Raw genomic sequence first — 12,648 nt, 5'->3', positions numbered from 1 at the left:
TAAGCACTCTAGCAGTCACTCTAGCTAAGCACTCTAGCAGTCACTCTAGCTAAGCACTCTAGCAGTCACTCTAGCTAAGCACTCTAGCAGTCACTCTAGCAGTCACTCTAGCTAAACACTCTAGCAGTCACTCTAGCTAAGCACTCTAGCAGTCACTCTAGCAGTCACTCTAGCTAAACACTCTAGCAGTCACTCTAGCTAAGCACTCTAGCAGTCACTCTAGCAGTCACTCTAGCAGTCACTCTAGCTAAACACTCTAGCAGTCACTCTAGCTAAGCACTCTAGCAGTCACTCTAGCTAAGCACTCTAGCAGTCACTCTAGCAGTCACTCTAGCTAAACACTCTAGCAGTCACTCTAGCTAAGCACTCTAGCAGTCACTCTAGCAGTCACTCTAGCAGTCACTCTAGCAGTCACTCTAGCTAAACACTCTAGCAGTCACTCTAGCTAAGCACTCTAGCAGTCACTCTAGCTAAGCACTCTAGCAGTCACTCTAGCAGTCACTCTAGCTAAACACTCTAGCAGTCACTCTAGCTAAGCACTCTAGCAGTCACTCTAGCTAAGCACTCTAGCAGTCACTCTAGCTAAGCACTCTAGCAGTCACTCTAGCTAAGCACTCTAGCAGTCACTCTAGCAGTCACTCTAGCTAAACACTCTAGCAGTCACTCTAGCTAAGCACTCTAGCAGTCACTCTAGCTAAACACTCTAGCAGTCACTCTAGCTAAGCACTCTAGCAGTCACTCTAGCAGTCACTCTAGCTAACACTCTAGCAGTCACTCTAGCTAAGCACTCTAGCAGTCACTCTAGCTAAGCACTCTAGCAGTCACTCTAAGCCCCTAAGCACTCTAGCAGTCACTCTAGCTAAGCACTCTAGCAGTCACTCTAGCTAAGCACTCTAGCAGTCACTCTAGCAGTCACTCTAGCTAAACACTCTAGCAGTCACTCTAGCTAAGCACTCTAGCAGTCACTCTAGCTAAACACTCTAGCAGTCACTCTAGCTAAGCACTCTAGCAGTCACTCTAGCAGTCACTCTAGCTAAACACTCTAGCAGTCACTCTAGCTAAGCACTCTAGCAGTCACTCTAGCTAAGCACTCTAGCAGTCACTCTAGCTAAGCACTCTAGCAGTCACTCTAGCTAAGCACTCTAGCAGTCACTCTAGCTAAGCACTCTAGCAGTCACTCTAGCAGTCACTCTAGCTAAACACTCTAGCAGTCACTCTAGCTAAACACTCTAGCAGTCACTCTAGCTAAGCACTCTAGCAGTCACTCTAGCTAAACACTCTAGCAGTCACTCTAGCTAAACACTCTAGCAGTCACTCTAGCTAAACACTCTAGCAGTCACTCTAGCTAAGCACTCTAGCAGTCACTCTAGCTAAACACTCTAGCAGTCACTCTAGCTAAGCACTCTAGCAGTCACTTTAGCTAAGCACTCTGGCAGTCACTCTAGCTAAGCACTCTGGCAGTCACTCTAGCTAAGCACTCTAGCAGTCACTCTAGCTAAGCACTCTGGCAGTCACTCTAGCTAAGCACTCCGGCAGTCACTCTAGCTAAGCACTCTAGCAGTCACTTCAGCAGACAATGCAATTTAGTCTACAGACAACACACAACTTTCCGGCAAGCAAACAAAGGGTTAAGCAGACACACTTTCCTTATAACTAGCAAGGGGTTAAAACACATTTAACATACACACTCCGCTTAAGGAATAAAGGTTCATTTAGAGCACAAAGACAAACGTATTAAATTTTATATTTAATAATCCAAAGTGGATAGTGCATATATTATATAAAAACAGTTAATGTTACAAAATGACATACAAGTTACAAACAGTTATAAAATAAAAAGGGATAAAAATGCAGAAACCTACATCCATCACCAGTAGAATGGTCCTATGTGATTCCTGTTTCCGGGGGGACGGAGAAATAGCGACACATACCTCCCAAGCAGCTCGGCCCCCAAAGGCATATATCTTCCCAGCTGTCTGGGCCATTGATATACAGGTTACAGGGTAGGTCACGCCCCCATCCAATGAGAAAGGTGAGGACGGAGCACCATTTGGTAACTGGCTGTTCTGGTGACATTTTATTTCCCAGAGGCCTCAAATACTTATGGGTATTCAACAAAATTATAGAACCATGAGCATTATGTGGGAAATGTAATTCTCTTTTCATAGACACTAAACACACCAGGCCTAACCCATATTATTCTGGTTTTATCAGAATATTGGATAATCCCACAATGGATCATCATAACACAGGAGTGTTTGGAGTCTGTGGGGAGCCCTAGCTACAAGCTAATGACTGGGCGCCATGATTTTTATCTTTAGTAAAAGATATTTATTTTATGGGCCTAAAGAAATATTAGCTAAGATTCTGCCCTGAGACAGACCCCCCCTTGTTGGTTCATTTGGCCCTGTCTGGCTCTTCACACCTCACAGTCCCCTAGCCCATACCTCCCAACATTTGAAAAATGAAAAGAGGGACAAATTTTTTTGACCACGCCCACTTTGTGGCCATGCCCCAATTGCCACAGCCCATTTTTAAAATAGTTAAAATAGTGCCCACGATGGCCCAATAGACAGCACCCCCATAGACAGTGCCCCCCCATACAGTGCCCCATTTGCCCCCATAAACATTACCCCCCCATAGACAGTGCCCAAATTGACCCCATAGACCATGCCCTCAATTGCCCCACAGACAGTAGCCCCCATACACAGTGCCCCCATAGAAAGTACCCTCCATACACAATCCCCCCATAGAAAGTGCCCCCATACACAGTAGCCCTCCTTACACAGTGCCCCCCCATACAGTTCCCCCCATACACAGTGCCCCCATACACAGTAGCCCCCATACACAGTAGCCCTCCATACACAGTGCCCCCATACACAGTAGCCCCCATACACAGTGCCCCCATACACAGTAGCCCCCATACACAGTAGCCCTCCATACACAGTGCCCCCATACACAGTAGCCCCCATACACAGTAGCCCTCCATACACAGTGCCCCCATACACAGTAGCCCTCCATACACAGTGCCCCCCCATACACAGTAGCCCTCCATACACAGTAGCCCCCCATACACAGTGCCCCCATACACAGTAGCCCTCCATACACAGTGCCCCCCATACACAGTAGCCCCCATACACAGTGCCCCCATACACAGTAGCCCTCCATACACAGTGCCCCCCCTACACAGTAGCCCTCCATACACAGTGCCCCAATACAGTGCCCCCCATACACAGTAGCCCTCCTTACACAGTGCCCCCCATACAGTGCCCCATACACAGAGCCCCCCCCATACACAGAGCCCCCATACACAGAGCCCCCCCTACACAGAGCCCCCCCCATACACAGTAGCCCTCCTTACACAGTGCCCCCCATACACAGTAGCCCTCCTTACACAGTGCCCCCCCATACAGTGCCCCCATACACAGAGCCCCCCCGTACACAGAGCCCCCCCATACACAGAGCCCCCCATACACAGAGCCCCCCCTACACAGAGCCCCCCCCATACACAGTAGCCCTCCTTACACAGTGCCCCCCATACACAGTAGCCCTCCTTACACAGTGCCCCCCCATACAGTGCCCCCATACACAGAGCCCCCCCGTACACAGTACCCCCCCATACACAGAGCCCCCTAATTGCCCCATAGAGAGTACCTCCAAAAGAAAATTCCCCATACATGGCAGCCCCCATAGACTTCTTGCGGCTCCTGCTCCTTATTCGGCGGTGACAGGACCTTTTATAAGGTTGCGCCCGTGCGTACGTGTGACGTCACACGTACGCACGGGCACAACCTTATAAAAGGACCTGTCACCGCCGTACGAGGAGCCAAAAGAGGCGCTTGCGAGGGGACATGATTACTCTGTACAAGTACATTAGAGGGGATTATAGGCAGTTGGGGGATGTTCTTTTTTCCCATAAAAACAATCAGCGCACCAGAGGCCCCCCCTATAGATTAGAGGAAAGGAGCTTCCATTTGAAGCAGCGTAGGGGGTTCCTCGCGGTGAGGGCAGTGAGGGGGTTGGGGAATGCCCTGCCGGGGGATGTTGGGTAGGGGGTTCCTCACGGTGAGGGCAGTGAGGGGGTTGGGGAATGCCCTGCCGGAGGTTTGTTGGGTAGGGGGTTCCTCACGGTGAGGGCAGTGAGGGGGTTGGGGAATGCCCTGCCGGGGGATGTTGGGTAGGGGGTTCCTCACGGTGAGGGCAGTGAGGGGGTTGGGGAATGCCCTGCCGGGGGATGTTGGGTAGGGGGTTCCTCACGGTGAGGGCAGTGAGGGGGTTGGGGAATGCCCTGCCGGGGGATGTTGGGTAGGGGGTTCCTCACGGTGAGGGCAGTGAGGGGGTTGGGGAATGCCCTGCCGGGGGATGTTGGGTAGGGGGTTCCTCACGGTGAGGGCAGTGAGGGGGTTGGGGAATGCCCTGCCGGGGGATGTTGGGTAGGGGGTTCCTCACGGTGAGGGCAGTGAGGGGGTTGGGGAATGCCCTGCCGGGGGATGTTGGGTAGGGGGTTCCTCACGGTGAGGGCAGTGAGGGGGTTGGGGAATGCCCTGCCAGGGGATGTTGGGTAGGGGGTTCCTCACGGTGAGGGCAGTGAGGCTGTGGAATGCCCTTCCTAGTGATGTGGTAATGGCAGACTCTGTTAATGCCTATAAGAGGGGCCTGGATGAGTTCTTGAACAAGCAGAATATCCAGGGCTATTGTGATACTAATATCTACAGTTAATATTACTGGTTGTATATATATATAGTTTATGTATGTGAGTGTATAGATTGGTTAGTATAGGTTGTGTGCTGGGTTTACTCGGATGGGTTGAACTTGATGGACAATGGTCTTTTTTCAACCCTATGTAACTATGTAACTATGTAAAATAAGGAGCAGGAGCCGCAAGAAGGGACGGAGCCGGAGTGCTCCGTTGCAGCCAGCGCGTCCCGCTGGCCTGGATAGTTTAATGAATATTCTGCATTTCCGTAATGCGGGACATTCATTGAACAATCCGGGACAGCGGGACGCGCTGTAAAAACCGGGACTGTCCCGCGAAAAGCGGGACAGTTGGGGGGTATGCCCTAGCCAGACAGTCCATCTTCAGTGTCATTTTTGGGGTATTTGTGAATTACCCCCTACTGTGAGGGGTTTCCCTCAAATGTGGATTCCAAACAGACTTTCTAAATTGAAAACTTAACCCTTTCATGACAAGGTTTATGGGCAGGACTCACTAACACTGACACGGTGATCGGCCAATCTCTGATGTCTGCTTTATAGCCCCGCCCCTGTTATGTCATGGCCCCGCCTCTTCCCCTTTCAATATCACCTCTTTCCTACCTTACCCCCCCGTAACGTCGCCCTCGCCCCTGCCCGGCTAAGAAAGCCGGCACAGATGGCAACCCTAAATACAAATGATAATTTATGTGGAACCTAAGCACATCGGGAAAATTACTTTCATTGTATAAACATTTTTCTTAGTATAATTTGGGCGGATGTCCCATTTTTGGTGAAGATGGGACAGCACTTTCTACCAAGTTGCACTGTCCATAAATGCCCACCCTGCCATATTAATTGCAGATAAACGTGGGTTTTTTTTTTATCATGGTTTTTTATATACTAGGGCTGAGGAGATCTCCCCAGAGCAGTTATAGTGTGGGGGGTACATCCCTAGAAATGCATATATGTCTACTGGTGCCATAAGAATAAACAAAAATACTTCTCCCTTTATGTAAGTCTGCAAAGTCTCTGCCAATACTTCCCCTTTACAGAAAAAAATAGAGTGTGAAACAAAGGAAGAAACCCCGGGCAGTGGCTTCTGCTTTTCTACTCAGTCTGTATGTGCCAGAGACCCCATCATGTCCGTCCCGCTGGCTGTCATTCTGCTCTGTAAGTACAACTTCACTCTTTTCTCTTATATCCAATTATCTGTTATTTGTCTGTTGTAGGATGAACATTTTAGAGTAGAAACTTTCCAATGTTGGTTAATTAGTGATTAAAGAAGAACTAAATCCTAGGGCTATGGCTAGAAAAGCTGTACATTATATACAGAACTTACTGTACCAGCCCAGAGATTCAGCAGCCCTATAACAGAGCTAATGATCCAGGTCTTGAAATTTGACCCCAGCAGCTCCCCATCTTGGATCTTGGTAGACCATCTTTTGTGTGTCAGTGGCACTGCACATGCTCAGTTGCCATAGAGCATCTGGGTTGCTGGTGAAAGGTTGGGGTGTATCATCAAAACATAAGCAAAAAGTGAGGTTCTATTTGATGGTTCAGGGCTGATTATTAAACAATTCTGGTGCAGAATACACAGGTTTCTATGCTGCCGTGTAATGTGTCAGTACCTAAGTATGTTTGTATGTGTGTATATCTTTATTTATAAAGCAGTACTTATGTACGCAGCGCTGTACAGTAGAATATATTAATACAAACAGGGGGTTATTAAGATAATAATAGATAAATACAAAGTATAACAATAAATACAGATAAATACAAGATACAGTTGCAATAAGTTAAGAGTCGAAGACACAAGAGGATGGAGGTCCCTGCCCCGTAGAGCTTACAATCTATATGGGAGGGTAAGAGTCAAAGACACAAGAGGATGGAGGTCCCTGCCCCGTAGAGCTTACAATCTATATGGGAGGGTAAGAGTCAAAGACACAAGAGGATGGAGGTCCCTGCCCCATAGAGCTTACAATCTATATGGGAGGGTAAGAGTCAAAGACACAAGAGGATGGAGGTCCCTGCCCCGTAGAGCTTACAATCTATATGGGAGGGTAAGAGTCAAAGACACAAGAGGATGGAGGTCCCTGCCCCATAGAGCTTACAATCTATATGGGAGGGTAAGAGTCAAAGACACAAGAGGATGGAGGTCCCTGCCCCGTAGAGCTTACAATCTATATGGGAGGGTAAGAGTCAAAGACACAAGAGGATGGAGTTCCCTGCCCCGTAGAGCTTACAATCTATATGGGAGGGTAAGAGTCAAAGACACAAGAGGATGGAGTTCCCTGCCCCGTAGAGCTTACAATCTAAGTGCAGGTAAGTGACAGCAGCCCAGAGCATGTGCAGGGAATCAGCAGAAAAGAAGAAGGAATGAAATGTACATACAATACTTTTGTGCTGGGGCAGAGAGAGAGATGGCACATTTGCTAAGGTCATTAGAATCCAATAAAGGGCTATGGTAGGAGATAAGGTGTGAAGAGCCAGTCTAAGGCCCCTTGTAGAACTGGCACTAAATACAAAGAAACATTATTAAAATATATACATTTTTAGTGATAATTCCTTTGTGTTTATCCACATTTTTTTCACAAACTCATATTTTGATAAATATGCCCTTTTGCGTGCCACAATTCATTACTAATACTGACACATTTCTATGGGCTTTCATAGAAACGTGTCAGTATCACTTTAGGTGCCACAAGGTATGAAACGTGTAAGGTTTTTATGGACGTCTCATTTCTGATAAACCCATCAGGCTGCCAAGTGAGTGTTCAGTGTATCAATATGGGCACCCGCCCTATACTCAGGCCCGGATTTGTGGAAAGGCCACAAAGGCCCGGGCCTAGGGCGGCACAAATTCGGGGGCGGCATGCCGCCCCGCCGCACAAAAATAAGTTTTTTGTCGTATACGGAGCAATGGGGACCTCTCCCCCATTGCTCCGTATGCGATTGAAAAGGCTGCGCATGCGCGATCGCGAGTTCGCGCGCCGGTTGCGCATGCGCGCGGGGTGGGAGGGGCTTGGGGAGGGCGACCGACAGGGGGCAGCCTCAGGGCGCCCGACTTATAAATCCGGCCCTGCCTATACTTGCGCTATAGGGGTGTGCAAGGAGCGTGCCTGGGTGCTAGTACCATTCATGGATGGTTTAGAGCTCATATTTCCATTGTTAGGAGACCACAACTGCAGCTGAGGTGTAGTAAATAAGCCCCACAGTCTGTCTATGCCTTGACCCAGGCATCACCCACAGCATCCTCACGCTAACACTCTCTAACCAATAAAATGCGTGACAATATCACCTTTGGAATGATACTGGCCACAGCTTTATTATTTTTCAATACAATTCCAAGTACATAACAATTGACTAAAATACAATATCATAATTTACATCATTTATAACAAAACATATTAAACATTGTAAATATTATATAACATATAACATCATGTAACATCCATATAACTTGAACCCCTGTCAGTCTGCCCCTCCTTACCTGAAGCACTATCCTCTAGCCGTAAAGCCTCCTAGCCCAGAGGATAGGCCGCCAAACCATACTTACAAAAGAGACTCCACCTTACCTAGAGCCCCCCGCCATCACCTTTTAATATTTCACCCGTAATCCATCTGCAACAATGGCCACCCACCTTAGGGGTTAAACCATCCCACCAAGGTAAGACTCTCTTACCGGCCCAAATATTTACCCGGCAGACTGACAAGGGCCCGCCACAGCATGCCTAGTTGGACACCTTCAACTTTGCATGCGCCTCCAAGACTTCCATGCCAATTCAATTGCTTCTTGTATAGTTATATTGAACAGATCCATTCCCACCTCATTCAGATGTACTCCATCTGATGAGAAATAAAGTGGCTGATTCTCCAACTCTTTGTGTCTAATTGCTAACCCTCCTTTTGCCTGAATGTATTTTGACACTGCCTTGTTCACTTTTATTCTAGCCCTGTTAACCGCTGCGTGGGACTTGGCACCCCGCCAATATGCTCTTGGGATGATTTCGGACCAAATAAAATTCACCCCTGGGAAAATTGATTCCAATCTGGAAAAATCATTTTTGATATTCCAGATTAATTGCTTCATAGGGCAATGACCTAGGTCGTTGTCCCCACAGTGGACCACTATGATATTAGGTGTTTCCCACTGATTCTCCTTATGAATTAACGTTGGCACTAATTCGTCCCAGCGTAAACCTCCTATCCCTAACCAGAACGTGATCACCTGCGATCTTGGGAAACCCAGCTGCCTCCCATTCCTTCGCACCGTGGCGTGCTTCTCAGCCCTGCGGATAAACGAATGTCCGACAATCCATACATTACAGTGGCTGCAACCTAGAAAACACGTACCATTACCTATTGATTCTGGAAACTGAAATTAACGCCTTTTTTTTTTTTTTTTTCTTATTTATTGCCTGTGATCTAAGAATTCCACTCTGGTTGGCCTAATGTATGATTTGAATCTGTTTGATTCCCACCTACCTATCCTCTGCACGGTCCCTGCACCTAAACCCCATCTTGCCGCCTCCGTGGCTGCTCCGATACGAAATGAGTGGCTCCCATATTCTTTTTCTGCTAAGCCTAGGCCGTTTAGTGCTCTTTTTAGCACCGCTATGAATTGGAACCGCGATAAGCATGTTCCATCCTGATGCACTAAGTATGTGCCCAGCCCTGTTGGTCTCACTTGCCTGTATTCCTTGTGACATTTTACCGGACATGTGCGGCAGCCAGCCACCCCAAACAAGGGAACCAGAAGCCCTTTTCCTTCCTTGTCTGTTTTGGACCCTCTTATAATTATACTCAATCCCTCCCCTGTTTCCCCCACGTCTCCTGCCTGTATCCCCCCTTTTCCCTGTTTGTTCTCGCTAACCAACTCTGAGATTCTGAAAGCCCCGTAAAATGCCCAGGAGAATGCCAAATGGAACAATACTAACTCGTATGCCGTCTGGGTTATTACCTGCAGCTGGTCAAACAAACCTTCCAATATATCTAACGTTATTGGGCGTCGTCGGTCGGCTGACCGCTTGCCCTTCTTGAACCCTTTAACTGCCTGTTTGATGACAAATTCCTTTGTAAAGTCCCTCCAACCCCGCAGTTTGAAAAGGAAGGCCCATGCTGCCAATTTCTTTTCCAAACTGCTTGTTGATATATTTGCCTCGAAGTCTTGTGACAGCTGCCACACCAGCAGCCCCAGCTTGGCACTGTCGCCCGTTACTTCGCCTGCCCCGGCCTCCATTGTCCACCACTCTGCCCATATGCGTTTGTATCTGGCCCATGTGTTAGGTGCTACTGACCGTTGTACCCAGTCCAGCATACCTGTCAGATGAGCCGCCACACCAGGTCGGGGCAAGATTCTCCCTGGGCTGCCGCCTCCGGGGCCAGCCGCCGAAACCTGTCCCACTGAAAACGTGAAAGAGAATCGGCAATTTCATTAGTGTACCCCGGAACATGTTTTGCCCCAAATTTGACATTCAGTTGTAAACAGCGTAACACCAGATGCTTAAGTAGGCACAATACCGGCCGAGACCCGGAGGTCAGGTTATTGATGGCCATTACAACTGACATATTGTCTGTGTAGAACACCACTGCCTGATTTGCTAGCTGTGGGCCCCACAGCTCCATTGCCACTATAATGGGGAACAGCTCTAGCAGGGTTAGGTTGCTTGTGAGCTTAGTCTCGGTCCACTCCCTGGGCCAAGGCGCTGCGCACCATTTCCCTCGAAAATAAGCCCCAAAGCCTCCCGACCCGGCTGCATCTGTGAAAAAATGAAATTCCTCGTTTGCCCGAGGTTGATTCTGCCAATATAGCTTACCGTTAAACCCTTGCAGAAAGATTTTCCAAACCCCCAAGTCTTCCTTGTGCCCTTTATTCAGCCGAATAAAGTGTTGTGGTTGGCGGATGCCAGCTGTCGCGAGTGCTAAATTCCTTGAAAAGACCCGGCCCATAGGTATGATTCTGCATGCAAAATTTAATTTCCCCAGTAAAGATTGCAACTGCCTGAGTGTCACCTTTTTGGCTGCCTGAGCATAAGCTACCTCCTCCTTCAGCTGTTGGATCTTGTCTTGGGGAAGCCTGCACTCTTGCCTCACTGTGTCGATTTCTATGCCCAGGAATCGCAAGCATGTGCTAGGGCCTTCGGTCTTGTCAGGTGCTAAGGGAACACCAAACAAGTCCGCCACTGCCTGGACCGTTTGTAGCAGGACTGCACAGAGCATAGTGTGGCCTGGGCCTACACACAGGAAATCGTCTAGGTAGTGTATTACTGCGCTGACCCCTGCCTGTTTCCTGACCACCCATTCGATGAAGGTGCTAAACGCTTCAAAGTAGGCGCATGAAATAGAACAGCCCATGGGTAGGCAGCGATCCACGTAGTAGCCCCCTTTAAGGTGGCATCCCAGCAGGTGTAGTGATTCTGGGTGTACTGGTAATAGCCGAAAGTCCGATTCCACGTCTACTTTAGCCATTAAGGCCCCTCTTCCCGCATCTTTAACGAGGCGGATCGCTTCATCAAAAGAAGTGTAGCTCACTCTAACTAACTCCCGGTCTATTTTGTCGTTTACCGATCCCCCTTTGGGGTGAGATAAATGGTGGATCATACGATACTTTCCCGGCTCCTTCTTGGGCACTAGGCCCAATGGGGAAACCCGTAAGTCTGGTATTGGGGGTTCATTGAAGGGGCCTGCCATCCGCCCCAACTTTACCTCCTTTTGTAGCTTTTCCATTACTAACGTTGGATTCTCCCTCACTGAGCGCAAATTCTTTAAAGATCCCCCCCTTTGCCCTTTTTTGCTGGAATTTTAAACCCAAATTGAAACCCGTCCCTTAACAATGTTGCCTTCTCTTTATCTGGGTATTCACTTAGCCAGGGAAGCATCTGCCTTACTTTCACTGGTGTCACTCCCTTTTCCAAAACTGGCCCTTGCGGTCCCTGCTCGGTTCCGCTTGAAGCATTTGCTGTATGGGTGTGCCCCTGCGCATAGCGAGCATTCGTGGCGGAAGCGACATGACCCTCCCCACTTGCATTGGCTGTCATTGTATGACCAGCAAACACCTTTTTTATGGGCTCCAGACGGGCTCGTGCCCTCATCCATAAACCTATATCCCTGTGATCCCACTGTAGCTCTGGCCGCATTGCCATCCGCTGTCGGAACTGCTCGTCATATCTGAGCCAAGCTAAACCGCCATATACCCTGTGAGCCTCCCATATGCTATCAAGGTAGCAGAACAGCGCCGAGCATTGTTCCGGCTGTTTTTCCCCCAGGATGCTGGCTAAAATACAGAAGGCCTGCATCCAGTTCCCAAATGTCCTGGGAATCAATCTAAATCTCCGTCTGTCTTCGTCCTCCTCCTTCCTATGTTCCTTCCCCTTTTCAAATTTTTCTATATTGAATCTTTCCAGGGGTAGCAGGGTAAATATATCCACGTATTCCTTCTTCCCCACTTTTTCCCTAATCTCTGGCTTGAGGTGCGCGCCCAGAGGGCCCTCGAAGCACAAGTATGCGTGCCCTTTTGCCGTGTCTGAAATGGGAGTTTTCTTTTCAGCTGTCTTATCTGCTTGTGTCCCCTTCCCTGCTGCCTCTGGGCCTTGACTGGTTGTGGCCTGCGGGCCCCCTATTGTGTTTGCCGCGCTAGCGTTTCCCCTTTCTTGTCCCCCGTTTCGGCTGCTGCTGCTGTCTGGGCTATGTTTGTCCCAGTTCCCGATCAACTGCCGGATCCCTGTCATGAATGTCTCCCATGCTGCTGCCCCTGTTGGTGGGTTGTGGTCTAGACCCCCCCCGCTGTGCCTTGTTGATTGTGTAACTGTGCTGTAGTTGTGCCAATGGGTGAGCTGAGGCTAGTAGTGCTGTTACCTGTGTAGCCCACTTTATCTTTACTTGTGGCACTACCTGTTGACCTTTCACTATACTTGGCGCTTTCAGGAGTCCTGAGCCCCGCTTACTTTGGGGAAC

At 48.8% G+C, this 12,648-nt stretch overlaps 2 protein-coding genes across 2 annotated transcripts in view; one reads left to right on the top strand and one right to left on the bottom strand.

Annotated features, from left to right (window-relative positions):
- Window positions 1–12,648, top strand: part of LOC108648274 (Fc receptor-like protein 4) — a 98,540-nt gene that overhangs the window by 62,246 nt on the left and 23,646 nt on the right. The gene's annotated exons all lie outside the window — the stretch shown is intronic.
- Window positions 8,102–11,767, bottom strand: LOC116406653. Its single transcript, XM_031891168.1, has 2 exons — window positions 10,015–11,767; window positions 8,102–9,033 (listed from the first exon to the last, which is right to left on the bottom strand). The coding sequence occupies exon 1, from the start codon at window positions 11,419–11,421 to the stop codon at window positions 10,018–10,020; it is 1,404 nt and encodes a 467-aa protein (XP_031747028.1). The 5' UTR covers window positions 11,422–11,767; the 3' UTR covers window positions 8,102–9,033; window positions 10,015–10,017.

This window comes from Xenopus tropicalis, chromosome 8, assembly GCF_000004195.4.
Source record: "Xenopus tropicalis strain Nigerian chromosome 8, UCB_Xtro_10.0, whole genome shotgun sequence".
In the NCBI taxonomy this organism is placed as follows: domain Eukaryota; kingdom Metazoa; phylum Chordata; class Amphibia; order Anura; family Pipidae; genus Xenopus; species Xenopus tropicalis.
The sequence above is the reverse complement of the archived record's forward strand: the minus strand, read 5'-3'. Positions and strand labels throughout refer to the sequence as shown.